General features: G+C 35.2%; 1 protein-coding gene across 2 annotated transcripts in view; it reads right to left on the bottom strand.

Moving 5' to 3' along the window:
• Nucleotides 1-10577: 10577 nt before the first annotated feature.
• The window catches only part of LOC127660128 (polycomb group RING finger protein 3-like), a 71796-nt gene continuing 64509 nt past the window's right edge, over nucleotides 10578-17864 (bottom strand). For both annotated transcript variants that reach the window (XM_052150220.1, XM_052150221.1), the window contains 2 exons: nucleotides 15623-15703; nucleotides 10578-15401 (listed from right to left, as the gene is read on the bottom strand). In XM_052150220.1, the coding sequence (XP_052006180.1) occupies nucleotides 15354-15401; nucleotides 15623-15703 (129 nt within the window). In that variant the 3' untranslated portion in view covers nucleotides 10578-15353. The remainder of the gene's footprint in view (nucleotides 15402-15622; nucleotides 15704-17864) is intronic.

The raw sequence follows: 17864 nt of genomic DNA on the forward strand, positions 1-17864 counted from the left end.
GAAACGCCATGCTCATATTCATTTTCATTTAAAATGTCCTATATTCTCTGTGTATTATCACATGCATCCAAAAGCTGGAAAATTTTGCTTTCAGAGGCTGTATATGGAGTTAGAATGAAAATAAGGTGCATTTCAAACTGTTCTGAGACCAGTTCAGATAGACAGCACACTGAAAGTTAAGTCATTTACTAATTAGGGAGCATCCTAAAGCTCTCTATGCAGCTAAGTGCATTAAATTCAAACTTTCTATCAAAAGTTCACTTTCAGTCTGCAGATGATGTTTGAATCACTCAGCATGATTGGGACAATTGTAATCAGCACGAGCACATAGATTCAGAATCTGTAATGTATCATTTTATTTTAACATGGTTGGCAGTGAATGAATGATGCTTGTCATTACTTTGAATCAGAATTATGTATGTTAATTACTGATGTAATGTCTGTAACATCTCAAAAACATGAATAATAAACACTCCTGGAAACATAATAAACAGTTTGATAAAAAAAAAAAAATATATATAGCTTGGTATTGTTTAAAATTTTACAACTTAGCCCCACTATCCAAATATGTGGACATACTGTACATTTTTAGGAAACAATATATTTGGTCTAAAAAATAAATATATTTGGCGCACAGCACTCACGCTCAGGAGTCTCAGTTGGGTCTTCTATTTCCCTTAAATTCTCATTACAGCAATGCAAAAACAAATTAAATAGCATACATAAAAAATATATTAATTATTAAATGTTATTATGATATATTAAATCATTACTAATATATAAATAGTAACACATTTAATATGCATCATGGTAGCATTTGTTCTACTCTCTATAATTTATGATGGCTTAAATTAAAGGTGCACCGAATTTTTTGCTTATATTGTTATGACACCTAGTGACGTAGAAGCAGTATCATTCAAAAACAGAAGTGCAAATGTTCATTTCTACAGTGGTAAAATTTTTACATGAAGATAAATGACTTAGCACACCTTTAATATCACTGAACTACAGCGATTCTACAGTAACGAGAAGCAACATTGCGAATAATGAAAAAAAAAAAAATCTAAAGTAAAACATCCAGACACAATATGACAATTAGAGAAGTAGGGGGTGCTTATTGTCATGAAAATGTCACAATGTGGAAATTCTCAACAGTCCTAAAAATAGACTTTCTCTTGTGGTGGAAATTCTGTAATAAAAGACTCAAAGACTGCGGTGCCTTTCTAATAATATTTAATAAACACACTTGCAAGTGGACTCATTCTTAGGTAATGAACCTCCAATCGGGACAGTGTATATAGGCCCCAAGATGCAGCTGGGCTCAATCGTTCTGCACCTCTGAAATGCTGACGCCCCCAACCTTTTGACAGCTCTAACCTCCTCAACTTGCCTGTTTCAGTTATTTGTTAGATCAGAAGAAAGGAGGCGGGGGTGGTGCAAGGCCACTCTGTCTCCACAGGTACAGGGAGTGTAAGTTTTAGTCATGCACCCAAAAAGAAACAAAGAAGAACATACAGTATATTCACTTAAGACTTAATGTATGATTGTGATTACAGTATTAACATTTCTATTACACTCTTATATATATATATATATACTGGCAGCCAAATATTTGTAATAATGGATAGATTTTGCTGTTTCGGAATGAAATTGGTACTTTAATTCACCAAAGTGGCATTCAACTGATCACAAAGTATAGTCAGGACATTACTGATGTAAAAAACATCACCACTATTTGAAAAAAGTAATTTTTGATCAAATCTAGACAGCAGCCATCTCTCCAACATCTTATCCTTGAGTAATCATGCTAAATTGAGTATTTGTACTAGAAAATCACTTGCCATTATATCAAACACAGTTAAAAGCTATTTATTTCATTAAATGAAGCTTAACATTGTCTTTGTGTTTGTTTTTGTGTTGCCACAGTGTGCAATAGACTGGCATGTCTTAAGATCAATATTTGGTCAGAAATGGCAAAAAAGAAACGGCGTTCTCTAGAAACTCGTCAGTCAATCATTGTTTTGAGGAAATGAAGGTTATATAATGCTTGAAATTGCCCAAAAAACTGAAGATTTCATAGAAAGGTGTACACTACAGTCTTCAAAGACAAAGGATAACTGGCTCTAACAAGGACAGAAAGAGATGTGGAAGGTCAGATGTACAAATAAACAAGAGGATAAGTACATCAGAGTCTCTAGTTTGAGAAACAGACACCTCACATGTCCTCAGCTGACAGCTTCATTGAATTCTACCCGCTCAACACCAGTTTCATGTACAACAGTAAAGAGAAGACTCAGGGGTGCAGGCCTTATGGGAAGAATTACAAAGAAAAAGCTACTTTTGAAACAGAAAAACAAAAAGAAAAGGTTAGAGAGGGCAAAAAAAAACACAGATATTGGACAGCAAATAATGAGAAAAAAGTGTTATGGAGCTTTTGTGTGATCAGCTAGACCAGGGTGTCACACTCAGTTCCTGTAGGGCCGAAGCCATGCAGAGTTTAGTTCCAGCCCTGCTCCAAAATGCCTTCTTGTAATCTTAAAGCACTTCTGAAGACTTTGATTAGCTGCTTCAGGTGTGTTTAATTAGGGTTGGAGCTAAACTCTGCTGGACTGTGGCCCTCCAGGAACTGAGTTTGACACCCCTGAGCTAGACTGTAAGGTGCATGATAAGTGCCCGAAAAGACAGCCACATCTATGGCAAGTGCTACAGGAAGTGTGGGGTGAAATGTCACCAGAGTAGCTGGACAAACTGACAGCTAGAATGTCAATAATCTGCAAAACTGTCATTGCTGCACTTGGAGGATCTCTTTGAAGTAGATATTGTAATAGTAATTTTTCACGTTATTAATATCCTGACTATACATTCAGTTGAATGCCAATTTGCTGAATAAAAGTAACAATTTCTTTCCATAAGAACAAAATCTGTACATTATTCCAAACTTTTGGCCGCCCATGTGTACATATATATATATATATATATATACAGGGTTGTAGTGTTACTTTTTAAATGTATTCCACTACAGATTACAGAATACATGCTGTAAAATGTAATTTGTAACGTATTCCCTTAGATTACTCAAGGTCAGTAACGTATTCTAAATACTGAGAAATATGATCGTGTCTGGTAATATGTGCATGTAAAATGGCTAGAAATAGCATTTTAGCTTAATTTAAAGCTGACAATTTACACAACATTTCTTCTATTTCTATTTCTTGTGCTTCAAACTTCAAACGTACTTCTCTGTCTGCTCGTATGAATGTAACACATCATAAGAAAGTGTTTCACTTTTTTCTTCTTTTCACTTAAATATTAGAGAAAGTTAGAGAAATTAAGGGCACCGTCTTATCGATACGTCATTAGATTTCTGCTTCTAAGAAGGACAAAAGAGAAATTAGAAGGAATGAGGACATTACGTGCTCATTACCTCTCACTATGATTGAACGCCGACTGCCACCTTGTCAAATCCTTGGTGTTCTTTTGTGCATTTTCCATCCAGAGGCCATAGAGTTGTTCTCACCACTGATTCTTTAACACAATGAAAAGGCCTAATTTTAACAAGTGCTCACTTGGGTATTTACAAACAAAGAGAAAAATAAAGCCATTTTATTTGCTCACACCTTTGGGATTTCTAAATGGGTAGCTTTGTTGTTCTGTTCTTCGCTGACAGAAGTTGAACCCAACATGGTCTTCTGCTGTTGTTGTACATCTGCCTCAAGGTTCGATGCGTTGTGCATTCTGAGATGCTGTTTTGCTCACGACAATTGTACAAAGGGGTTATCTGAGTTACTGTAGCCTTTCTGTCAGCTTGAACCAGTCTAGCCATTCTCTGTTTACCTCTCTCATCAACAATGCATTTCTGTCTGCAGAACTGTCACTTACTGGACATTTTTTGTTTTTGGCACCATTCTGAGAAAACTCTAGAGACTGTTGTGTGTGAAAATCCCAGAAGATCAGCAGTTACAGAAATACTCAAACCAGCCCATCTGACACCAATAATCATGCCATGGTCAAAATCACTTTTTTTTTTTTACCATTCTGTTGGTTGATGTGAACATTAACTGAATTTCCTGACCTGTATCTGCTTTATTTTATGCATTGCACTGCTGCTATGTGATTGGCTGATTAGATAATCACATGAATAAGTACTGTAGGTGTACAGGTGTACCTAATAAAGTGCTCAGTGAGTGTATATATCAATATATCATCTGCATATGAGGATATTTTACAATCTGTTTTATTTAATAGTATGCCTTTAATATAAGTATTAACTCTTACAGCTACTACCAATGGTTTAATAGCCAATGTAAATAACAGGGGAAAGAGAGGGCATACCTCTCTCATTCCCCTCCCCAATGTAAATATATTTGAAAAATTTGTATTTGGAAGTATTTGAGGTTTAGGTGACTATATATATATTTTTTATATGTTTTATAAAAACTTGTCCAAAATGTATTTGTTGTAATATTTCTAATAATAAGTCCCACTCAATCATGTCAAAGGCTTTTTCAGCATCCATAGATATAACATAATTTTATGTTTCTGCATTCAGGATGAATAAATAACATATAAAAGCTTTCAAATATTGTCTGAACCTTGTCTTGAATGTATAAATCCAGTATGGTCTTCATAGACTAACGTTGCACAACGTTTTCCAGTCTCATTGCAATTCATTTTAAAAAGATTTTTAAAACCATATTAAGAAGTGAAAGGGGTCTATACAACCCTCAATTTTCTTCAGTCTTTTGAAAGTTTGAAAAATGCATTTATTGTTGCCATTTCTAATGTTAGGTGTAATTGCACTTCTTGTAAGGATTAATTTAACATCTTAAATTAAACTTCCCACAATTTTCCCCAAAATACTTCATAAAATTTGACTGGAAACTCATCTGGTCCTGGTGCTTTTCCAATTTGCAACTTATTCAAGGCCATTAATACATTTTCCTTTGTTATAAATTATATTTGTATTATTAGATTTAACACATTTTCATAAATTTCATGTTCTAATTTATTAGGATTTATTAGTTTATATTTTTTGCCACTTATTAGACTATAAGAATTATTATGCCTTCTCAAGTAGGCTTTCATACAGTCCCAATTTATTCTATAAGAAGATATGCCCATATTATTTTCTACAAATGTCTTTTTTGCATAGCTTAATGGAATCAAGATAATTTAATAGATAGGCTTAAAATGCCAATTCAAATGTATTATTATTTTTTTTTTTGGTATTATCTTTTTTTATTTATCTGCAACTGCAGTTCAGAAAAAGTGGCTTATATTAACAGTCTGTAAACATTCACAATCACCTCTGCAAACAGATTTATAGAGATCAAGAAATAATCTATATTCAAATAAAAAATTATATTCCTTTTCCCTAGGATGTAATTGCCTCCAAATTTCCACTAATTTGTTATCCAATATGCCCTGTTTCAATACACCGTGTGATCTCTTAATAAATGCTTTATCTGCTGATCGATCTAATAGTGATTAAAATCCCAACCTATAATACAATTCGCACATTGGTACATACGTTGTTGCTAAAAAATTTAGTTATCTTGGTTTGGTCCATATACATGTATATTAATAAAAGTATACAGTGCCAAGAAAAAGTATGTGAATCCTTTGGAATTAGATGGTTTTCTGCATCAATTGGTCATAAAATGTGATCTCATCTTCATCAGTCACAAGTATCTAACAACACGCGAACAATTATAATATTTCATGTCTTTACTGAGCACATCCAATTTAACAATCACAGTGCTAAATAAAGAAAAAAAAGTAAGTGAACTCCTAGGACATCTGACTGATCCTCCTGTGGCAGCAATAATCTCAACCAAGTGTTTCCTGTAGCTTCGGATTAGACCTGCACAATGTTCAGAAGGAATGTTGGACCATTCTTTCTTACAAAACAGCTTCAGCTCATATTCATTATGATCTGTTTCATGTAACATCACTGTATGACATCACATGATGCCATGTTTGTGACCAAAATTCCATATTTCTTCATTGTACCTGGCAGTGGGATGTGGCAAATGCTGGCTAAATTGTAGTTTTTATTTATAAATCATGAAAAGGTGATACTGGTGTTTACTTTCCAGAGCCAAAATGTCATTTTTATTGCATTAAAGTTTCATCTTTTAGTGACACAGCTTCATTTCCCCTAAGTCAAGCAGCGTTGAAGGGGTAGAGAGGGGATAAATACATTGTGGGTCTTTGCTCATTTATTCAGACATGTCAGTTATCTGTACACGTGTCAATTATATTTATAATATCGTTGATTCAGAAACAATTAAACTGAAAATGCACATAGGATGATGTTATTCCTAACACCTACAGTGTCATAATTGTAACACATTGTAATAAATAATAGAGTCAGGAGGCAGCGAACTATTAACGTGAGTATTTGTTTACTCAGAAACACACAATTTTCAACATAAAAGGGCTCTTAGTGGCCCTTAGAAGAGTCTTGGCATTTCTTGCTACAATATGAGGTGAACATGCAGACAACATTCTCCTCTGTCACTCTCTCCCCTACTCTGATGTGATTGTGTGCTTTTTAGGTCTCCCTTCACCATCACTATAAAAGAAACGTGTTAGAGATAATAAAAACCCAAGTGAAACCACTCTCTCTCTCCCGCAGACAGACACACGACCACGCCCCATTCACACAATACAGTATATATTTTATGTACTAATGTTAGTCAATAATCAACACACCATAAGATCATGAAGCACTGATTTTATTCACACCACCAAACTACAATTTAAACAAATTTGTCATATACACTAATATGCCTCAGTTGCTTTCTTCATGAGATAAAAGCAGCTCTGACATTCATACAGATGAGAAAGTCACATTTGTCAATATTTGTGCTGACCTTTGACCTGTATATACCTTTCCTGGGACTTTGCATGGATCAAAACCATTTTTTGAGTTTTTTCTTTATATGATTTTACAGGTGTTTTTCCATTCGCCACCATTGGTTTCTCCCACTGATGGTCACAAATATGGCAGCTGCAGGTAAAAAGTGACCTCACTGAAACAGGTTAATAGCCATATTCTTAGGATGTATGGTGTAAACGGCTCTCTTAAGGTCATTCCACAGCATCTCTATTGGGTTGAGGTCTGGGCTCTGACTGGGACCCTCCAAAAGGTGAATTTTCGTTTTTTTTTTAAGCCATTCTGTAGTGAATTTAATTCGATGTTTAGGGTCATTGTCCTGCTTCATCACTCATCTTCTACTGAGATTCAGTTGGCCCACATCCACCTTGACATTATCCTGTAGGATATCTTGATACATTTGGTATTTAATTTTCCCATGATGATGGCAAGCGGTGCAGGCCTTGAAGCAGCCCCAAATCATGATGCTCCACTGTACTTCGCCATTGGGATGATGTTTTAATGTTGGTAGGCGGTGTACTTTTTACAACATACATAGTGCTGTGCATTCATACCAAACAATTCAACCTTAATCAGTCCACAAAACATTTTCCCAGTAGCGTTGTGGAGTGTCAATGTGGTCTTTGGCAAACTTCAGGCATGCAGCAATGTTTTTTCGTGGTGTCCTGCCATGGACACCGTGGCTGTTTAAGGTTTTCCGTAAAGTAGACTCATGAACAGAGTTGTTAACCAATTCCAATGATTGCTTTTGAAGTTTTTAGCTGTCACTTTATGGTTCATAGTCCACGTCAGCAGATGCTTCTTGTAAATAGCAAACTCAAAATGTTTGAGATCTTTTTATAGGTCAAAGTAGCTCTAATCCACACCTCCAATCTCATTTCATTAATTGCATGCCAGGTTTGCCAACTCCTGACTCTAATTCTTTTTTGTCATCTTTAGCCCAGGGATTCACTTTTGGGATGTGTTCAGTATAGATATGAGATATTATAATTGTTTGTGTGTAGTTAGCTTAATCGCATTGTGCTTTGTTCCCAGTCTGTCGCTCACTTCGACGTTGTGTCGAAGAAGCGACACTAGGGCTTGAGAGCCCTAGTGTCGCTTCTAGTGTCGCTTCTTCGACACAACTTCTCGTTCCCTCCATCAGGGAATGGAGGTTACAACAGTAACCTAGACGTTCCCTATTGTCGCTCACTTTGACGTTGTCGAAGAAGCGACACTAGGTGTCCCTCTTGAGAGCCCTAGTGTCGCTTCTAGTGTCGCTTCTTCGACACAACGTCTCGTTCCCTCCATCAGGGAACGGAGGTTACAACAGTAACCTAGACGTTTATACTTGTGACTTTAATGAAGGTGAGATCATATTTTATGAGCAATTAATGCAGACAACCAGCTAATTCCAAAGGGTTCACATACTTTGTCTTGCCACTGTAATTATTATTATTAATATCACATTTTACAGTTACTTGTCTACCAGCATTGTCCTTCTTAATATGTTGTGTTTTCAAATGTAAGAGTTTATTAAATAATACAGCCACCCCTCTTGATTTTGGATTAAAAGAAAAACAACCTTTCCTACAAACTCTCTATGCAACATCTCAGGCTCTTTATCTGTACGGTGAGATTCTTGAAGAAATGCTAGATCACATGCATGATGTTTCAAATATTTTACATTTTTATTTCTTTTTGAAGGATTATTCATTCCTTTCACTTTGCAAGTGATAATAATTAGCTATTTTCGAACATTTAATAATTCTCTCTTAAATTCTTCATTTTCATATAGCATTTCTGAACTTATCCAGCATGTTTTATGTGTTATGAGTGAGTCACTGAATTACTGATTTGTTTCCGGACCGAAGAGGTGGAAGTGAACAAGAACGTTCACTTAAAAGATTCAGTCAAAAACATGATTCATTCATGAACAACTCATATTTAACACAGTCCCACAACATATTAATATAATTTGCCCATCACAAGTTTTGCGACAACATAATTACATAATTTTGACATATTATACCTTTATTACCTGATATGAAGAACACATTATTTTCATATTGTTTTGTGAAATAGTCTATGTTTTTCATATAGACTTTGGGGTAAACTACAGCATTCCTGGAAAGTGTTCTTCCACTATTTTCATTGTCAAGATTATATAATGAAATTAATATAAATTCAATACTAATGTCTAATTTAAAAGTCTTATCCTTTCCTGGCATTTAAAGCAGGTAGCAAAAGACGCAAACATTTTTTAAAGGCATTTATTCATGAAATACACACTTTCAAAATGTCAACAAAAGCTTCCATAAAATTGTAAGAAACAGCCCAGTTTAAGCAAAACTCCTTTGTGTAACTATGGAAACCATTTTATTACAAGTGCAATAAATAATCATTATGCCAGAAGGGGAAAAAAAAAAAAAAGAGATGAGGAAAAGGACATAAATGTCAATGTTTTACCACTAAAAGAAAATCTTAATAATTGTTAAAGAAAAGAAAACAACTAAAACAAAATGTGAGGAAAACAATGTGTTATGTATGGAACATTAGTGTGAACTGAGCCAAGCAGGCACCCGTACAATCAGTGGGATGAGAACTATATGGACTCTATCTGTGACCTGAGCACCTAATCAATTGAAGCTTCCAGCTTTGAAACCTAGAACCATCTGAGAGACATATATTGCACATTTTTCTCCATGGAAACAACGATTGTTCTGCATGACCCAATCTGGATAAATCTGACCACAACTTTAAGCTGAAGTTACAGCTTGTTTTATACACAAAGCATATAAGTGGATGAAACTATATGTTGAATGAGAGAGAAGGAAAAGGATTATAATGCTTAAGTGATACTTTTTCATCATGTTTTCATCTTTTATATATCAAAACAAACTGGGTACTGCAGGACACAGATCTTTACATTATAAATAAATAACATTTAAGGGGAAATGGATACAGTTGGATACAGAACTGTGAAGATAAAATGTATGGTTCATTTGGAAATGCCGCTGTAAAGGTTGGTTCTTTGATAAAAAATAAAACACAAACATTCAGTGAATATTGTGGAATACAAAACCATTTGTCTAATCGGTTGTTTAAAATTGATAACATCAATCATAACAGGTCCTCAATCAATGCAACTCCAGAACTGAACAATCAAAATAATCCCTCAATCAATAACATCTTGGGTGATGAGGTGATGAAGCTGCACACCTGCCGTACAGAAACCCTATTAGGAGAGGATTGAAGTTTCTTTGCTTGTAAAATCACGAGTTTAGGAGTCTTACACATTGTAGCTCTTTATATAGTTGTAGTGAGAATATAGTCACGCTAGATGACTCAGGGGTGACACAACTATGACTCAAAAGAGTGACTGGAGAGAGATGAGACATAAACTGTAATGAAGTGCCCTTTTAGGGCTGCTGTGAGCCTTTTAAAAGACAATAAATAAGAAGTGCTTTCCAGCATGGCTCAAATCTCACATAATGGAGAAACAGATTTTTTATTTAAATGTTTTAGTTTTTTTATTATTCACCCCTTGTTATTTCACAAAGGGTGAATCACAAAAACATGTCCAGGTCACATTTCACCTCAAAATCCAAAGAAAAAAAATAAATAAATATATATATATATATATATATATATATATATATATATATATATATAAAATAAAGCAAATGAAGGCCATTTCACCATTGCATTGTGTTGCAATATTTCATGACAATTAATTACAATTTTACCTCAATTTATTTTTTAGGTAACTGACTGTCTTATGTCCTACAAATACTTTTTTTCCTTAAAATTTTTTAAATAAATACAAAATCATGACAATCATGCCACACTCCAAATCACTGAGATCAAATTTTTTCCCCATTCTGATGGTTGATGTGAACATTAACTGAAGCTCCTGACCCATATCTGAATGATTTTATGCACAGCACTGCTGCCACACGATTGGCTGATTAGATAATCGCATGCACATAAAAAAATTAACCTCGTGGGTCTTTTTGTTGTTGTTTTTTACAGTGCAGTTCAGGGCTTCCAGTCATGATTCAGGCAGTTTTGCAAAGAATCATTTAGACTGATTTGAGAACCATTTCAACTAATTCATTGAAAAGAACTGACTAAAAAGAACAATTTACTGGCAAATTAAACATCGATATGGCTTACAAAAAAGTTGTCTTTTAACATAAGAACAATATTAAATATTTGTAGGCATTAAAAAAAACTATTTAAATCATCTTAATTTCAGGAAATTTACGTGACTTTTCCATGACATTTCAGATTCTATTAATTTCCATGACTTTCCATAGGCTTCATTAAGCGAAATACACCATCTTATAATTGAGGGTTGAGATATGACCAGGACATGCACTTGATAGCTTTTGTGAGATTCACACATGGATCAGTCTGATATCATCTCCAGATTTGTCACTCAGTTTCGAAAGTAAAAGTCAGTCACGAAGCACCATTCTCACAGAACCAAATGCTGCCAAAAAGCTAGCAAATAGAAACGATAAGGATACCAGCTTCCAATCTTGGCATCTTGAGTCTGGACACAGTCCACAGCTTTTAAAGCAGTAAAGCAGATATCCAGTAAGCTTCCTGCAGCCTGCCTATCAAGTGAAGTAGCGCTAATGTCTCAATGCAAGCCTGATAACATGGCACGGGCATCGATCCATCCCAATACTGCAGAGTAGTGAATCCACCTCAGAGCACCAACACACCGCTCATGCACAATGAAGTTCTGGTAGAGCAAACCTAAACTTTGAGGTGGTTTAAACAATACTGGAGTCTATAGAGGAAGTCTTCATCACTTACACCCAAAAAAGTCAACAATTTTGTGATGGCCACTAGACTAGCGCAAGAACAAGTTGCCATGTTTGCTAGTTGACCCACAAAGGAAAATTATTACTTTATTTACTCTCTCATGTCATTCCAGACCGATCTCAATGTAAATTCGAATTCAAATCAGTTAAAGAGCGAAATGTCCAACAGAAATACTAATTTTATTAACTCCAGCCCCTAACCCAAACCCTTAACCGAACTGTCAGTGGAGTACAAATGTAATTTTTAGAAAGAAAATGCAAATTCCGAAGGTTTGGAATGATATGAAGGGGAGGAAATTCTGACAACATTTTCATTTTTGGGTGAACTAACCCTTTAAAAAGTGATGCAAGGCAGACATTTCCTCTAAATGCCAGTGTTCTTTATGATAGCAGATGGCAATGATGGACATATTGTGCGACTACACCAATGTAAGAGTTTCCCGGTACAGCAGTAAACGAAAAATCATGAATCCACAAACCAACTTCCCTCAATATTTTAAGACAGGGTTTAAAAATAAGTTTCAAAAACCTCAAGAGCACCAAACACATTGGAAAAGCAAGACAGGTATGAACAATACCAGTATTTTAAGACTTGCTTTCGGTCTGCATCATGTTTAGTTATTTATTTAAAAAAGTACAAAACATTAGCACCATTTATTGGCTCAAAAAAGAGAATCACCAGCCTTCACCATGGCCACGACCCATCTGACACCAACCGCCCAAAAGTAAGACCCTCGCAGCCATTCCTGCCAAATGCTGGAGTCAGAAAAGCATTAAATAGAAACAGTGAAAGCATGCAATTGTTGCATTTACACCAGTCGTTGAGGACACATTGCAATAAACCTGAAGTTTGTGTTTGGAACGCTAGCCATAGAATGTTCGCATGAAATGGCTGAAAACTACAAGAATGCAATATTTAACAACTCAAGAAACAGGAAATGAGAATAAACTGCTTAAATGGAAATCATTGTGACCGCATCCTCTTCACAAGAGCATGTCGGTGATGAAGTTTAGCAAAACAATACGCTTCTTTAAAAATGTGAAGCACAAGAAATGATGTATACTTGTATAATTCACATTCTAAGACACTGAGAAATCAGAATCAAGGGCAGTCCCGTTCAGATGTATTTCACTGGCGAGTGTTTCGCTTGCAAGGATACACTGCAATAATATTGAATACACAAAACATCCGTATTAATAGACTAACTTATGAAATGAACCAGAAAGATTTGGTGAAGCTGGTTTGCCATTTACCCGTTTTAAAATGGACTGCAATAATGAGTTAACTTTTTACTGCATCATCTACTGTTTTACAAACTAATGCAACTTGTTTTAATTCAAATTGTTGTCAATTAGCTCATCCAAGAAATATTTGAAATATTACACTATTAAGAGTCATTTAATGTATGATCATCTAGACACTTTGTTGGGCACAATGGATTCAAAAGATTTCAAACTTCAAAGGGGGCTCACAAAAATAAACAATAAAAAAGAAACGAGTCAAATTTAACGACTGGACATTAACCTAGACAAATCGTCGCTATATCACTTTGTATCAAATCAATTACGGTCAAACGCGGATTTTGCCGTATACGTTCTGCCATTCGTACAGCTTGCCATGCAGAATAGAGTGAAGTCAGGATGGTGTGTTAAGCCTTTGGCACAAAGACTGCACTAAAATAAAGAGCTGTACAATACATATGGACGGCTATATGTGGGTTACATTCGTACTGCGGAGGACTGACATCATGTCAGTATAAGGACTCAATAACTCATCTTTCTGTCTCAATTAAAAGCTGATGCATGGCATTTTGGATTTGAGGCTGCAGGATTATAGTGATGGACGTACATGTATATAATGAGGGCAGGTTGGCTGTTTGTTAAAGTAAGTTTAGTTAATAAGGATTCGTTATTACACATCCTTAATGATTCTAGAGCTGCAAATTGAAGATCGGGAGGGATGGATGATTAAAGCATTTCAAAATCACTTCCAATTAATATCTCTGCTGCATTTAATAACTAAACATCTTCCTAAATTAATAAGGACCAAAATATATGCTTTTTGCATCATGAAAAGTCTGCACTGATAATAGATGTAATGATTGGGTGAATCTCATAAAAACCTGTCATGAACATGTCCAGTTGATATTTCAACCAAAATCAAAAGAGAAATTAATTTCATTATATATATATATATATATATGTGCACACACACACACACACAAAAAAATAATATATATCATTATAAATAAAAAATATATGTTTTATTATTTTTATTATTATTTGAAGAAAATTAAGCATCATTTCAAAGAATATTAAGAATGCTTGATTGTTGCATCATTTTCATGACAATTAAGTACTCCCCATTTTTCTTCATAGTAATGAAAAAAACCTCATTCTTGTTACTGTAATGTGATGATGATAATAATAATAATAATTTATTTAAATAGTAAGTATTTACATATCATGGCAGCAATGTTGAACTGTCTTTATGCTGATTTAAATGAACAAAAAATCTTATTACAGTCATTCTTTACTGTAATATAGTAAAAATAAAGTATTACAGTAACAAGAAAACAATGGATTCTAATCCCACTATTGAATAGAAAAAAAGAAAAACAAAAGATATCCAAACGCATTACTGTTATTAGAATTTTTGGGGGAAATGTGCTTGATTGTCATGAAAATAATGTCACAATGCAAAATAACATTTCAAATTGTATTACTTTTGATTGGGGGATATGACTCCGACATGTTTTTGTGAGATTCACGCCATAACGAATCTTGAATTTAGTATTTATATGCCTTTCACATGTAGCTACATAAATGCAGCTCAAAATATAGCACTTTTGGAAAATCACTCTAAACAGTCTCTAGTTATCTAACCTTTAACCTTTCACACACAAACACACACACACACACACTTCCTGTCTTTCATAACATCTTCCATTCCTCTCTGTTAACAACTTTTATATACAATATGGTAAATTTAACATAAATACTACACATAAATTTGCCTATTCACAATTCCACTTGTAGCAACGCCGAAAAGTAAAGAAAATCGGAGTTAATACAGAACTCATATAAACCGCTTTATATAAGATTAGAAAGTTTCTGCGCTCCCAAGAAGTGTTGAATAAGACCTGAGAGAGAGCGGTCAGTTTGAAATGCCTCCTCTCCCCTGGTTAGCAGTGTAAGAGGACATTTCCACGGAGGATGGCAGACAAAGAGCACCATCTTTTGCCCATTGTTGAGGTGGGAACAAAGTCCAATGGTACAAAAAAAAAAACCTTTAAACCTCCTCTCATGACCTTTTTTGTTGTTGTTGTTGTTGTTTTAATGTGTAAACAGTGCACCAATAGAGTCTTGGTTCCACTTCTCTCATCTATACAAAAGTATAAATATATGCTTTCTCTCAATTTTTCACATATCTAGGACATATAGCGGACGGACAGATGGTAAAAGCCACCAGTGTCGCAGCGGCTGTGCTGGTTTTGTTGTTTGCTGGCTCGTGTCTGTGTTGACTCAGAAAAGACAGGCTTTTTGTTTGGTGTGGGAGTTGATGGTCTCTGCATATATAGCGTGTAGCACAGTCCAAAGTCACCGGGTCAAAACAACCAACCGCTTTTGTCCGACTACAGCAAATCCATTTTGGGTCTGTAATGCAGAAGGAGGGGCGATTTCTGGAATGCAAACAAAACACACAAGCATTGATTTGAGGGAAAGTCAAAGAGCCTCTAAACATCCAATTGTTTTGCAGAAGGCATTTCAGGGAAGCATAATTAAATATGCAACCTTTTAAAGGCACACCATGTGAAAGCAAATATACACCAGCATACAAGCATTTGCACCCCCTCCAAGTTACAATTACACTTTATAATTAGTCAATAAATTCATAAATTACCTTAAATCTCCATCTTGTTACCACGACAAATTTCAAAGTATGGTCCTTTCCCAAGATTTCTTCATTGCATAAGATGTCCAGCTGAACACAAACATGAAATATTAAGTTATGTCAGGACGTACTCTGATAAAAACCCAAAATAAAACATTTTGTGTTTATCAAAAACATGCAGCATTTGCTATATCATCATAGTTCCTTTTTTTATTTTTATGACTAAAACAATATAGACCAATTTAATAGAATGAATTGTTGTATGTTTTGTATACAATTAAATATCTCTGCAAATCTTGGATTACGCAGAGAAATATATATGCTGTTGGAATTGATTAAACACAATCTGTTTGAAAAAATGTCAAATACTAATGCTAAGGCATCAACATTTAAACTAAAATTTTCACAATTCCTGACATTTAATCATAGAAAACATTCCCTGTCTTAGGATAGTTGCAGGGCTCCAGACCCAAAAAATTACTTCGGAGCCTTAACGAACACATTAAGAAGCCAAAAGACTGTTTGTATTCATCAAATCATTAGATTGTTGTTCAGAAACATGAGAGAAAGCAGAAGGCAGACTGCTGATAACCCATTAATCAGAGGTTTAATAAAGAGTATATACTGTATAGTTGAGAAGATACACAAGTGTGCATTCCCTTTTGTCTCATCAATGTTTACACCCCTTTCATAATTTATACAAATATAAGAGATAAAACATTTTGTTTATTTAGTACTGACCTTCAGAATCTACATAGGCAGATATTTACATAAAGCATATTATGCATATTGTAGTGTGCTGCCATCTTGAGCATCAATTAATTTTTGTGTCAAAAGTTGGATCTCTCATATACTGTGTGTGTGTGTGTGTGTGTGTGTGTGTGTGTGTGTGTGTGTGTGTGTGTGTGTGTGTGTGTGTGTGTTTGGCAAGTCGTTTAGGACATCAACTTTGTGCTTGACACAGGTAATTTTTCCAACAATTGATTACAGACATATTGTTTCACTTTTTCACTGAATTGTAGGTGTACCTGTGGATGTATTTTAAGGCATACCTTCAAACTCAGTGCCTCTTTGCTTGACATCATGGGAAAATAAAACGAAATCAGCCAAGACCTCAGAAAACAAATTGTGGACCACCACAAGTCTGGTTCATCCTATGGAGCAATTTCCAAACACCTGACGATACCATTTTCATCTGAACAAACAATAGTACACAAGTATAAACACCATGGGACCACATAGCCATCATACCAATCATTAAGGAGATGCATTCTGTCTCCTAGAGATTAACGTAGTTTGGTGTGAACAGTGCAAAACAATCCCAGAACAACAGCAACCTTGTGAAGAGCTGGAGGAAACATGTAGACAAGTATCTATATCCACAGTAAAGCGAGTCCTATATTGACATTATCTGAAAGGCTGCTCTGTAAGAAAGAAGCCAATGCTCCAATACCGATATAAAAAGCCAGACTACAGTTTGCAAGTGCACATGGAGACAAAGATCTTACTTTATGAAGAAATGTCCTCTGGTCTGATGAGACAAAAATGGAACTGTTTGGCCATAATGACCATCGTTATGTTTGGAGGAAAAAGGTTGAGGCTTGCAAGACGAAAAACACCATCCCAACCGTGAAGCATGGGGATGGCAGCATCATGTTGTTGGGGTGCTTTGGACTGGTGAACTTTACAAAATAGATGGCATCATGAGGAAGGAAAATGATGTGGATATATTGAAGCAACATCTCAAGACATCAGCCAGGAAGTTAAAACATGGTCACAAATGGATCTTCCAAATGGACAATGACCCCAAGCATTCCTACAGAGTTGTGGAAAAATGGCTTAAGGACAACAAAGTCAAAGTATCACATAGCCCTGACTTCAATCTGAATTTGTGGAAAGAACTGAAGAAGCGTGTGCGTGCAAGGATGCCTACAAACCTGACTCTGTTACCAGTTCTGTCTAGAGGAATGGGACAAAATTCCAGCAACTTACTGTGAGAAGCTTGTGGAAAGCTACCCAAAAAGTTTGACCAAAGTTAAACAATTTAAAGGCAATGCTACCAAATACTAACAAATTGTATTTAAACTTCTGACCCACTGGGAATTTGATGAAAGAAATAAAAGCTTTCTACTATATTCTGACATCTCACATTCTTAAAATAAAGTAGTGATCCTTTTCGCACCAAACAACATTCATCTCTTGGAGACAGAATATGTCTCGTTCCTGAGCGGTATGATGGCTGTGTGGTCCC

Source organism: Xyrauchen texanus, chromosome 19, assembly GCF_025860055.1.
Source record: "Xyrauchen texanus isolate HMW12.3.18 chromosome 19, RBS_HiC_50CHRs, whole genome shotgun sequence".
Classification (NCBI taxonomy): Eukaryota; Metazoa; Chordata; class Actinopteri; order Cypriniformes; family Catostomidae; genus Xyrauchen; species Xyrauchen texanus.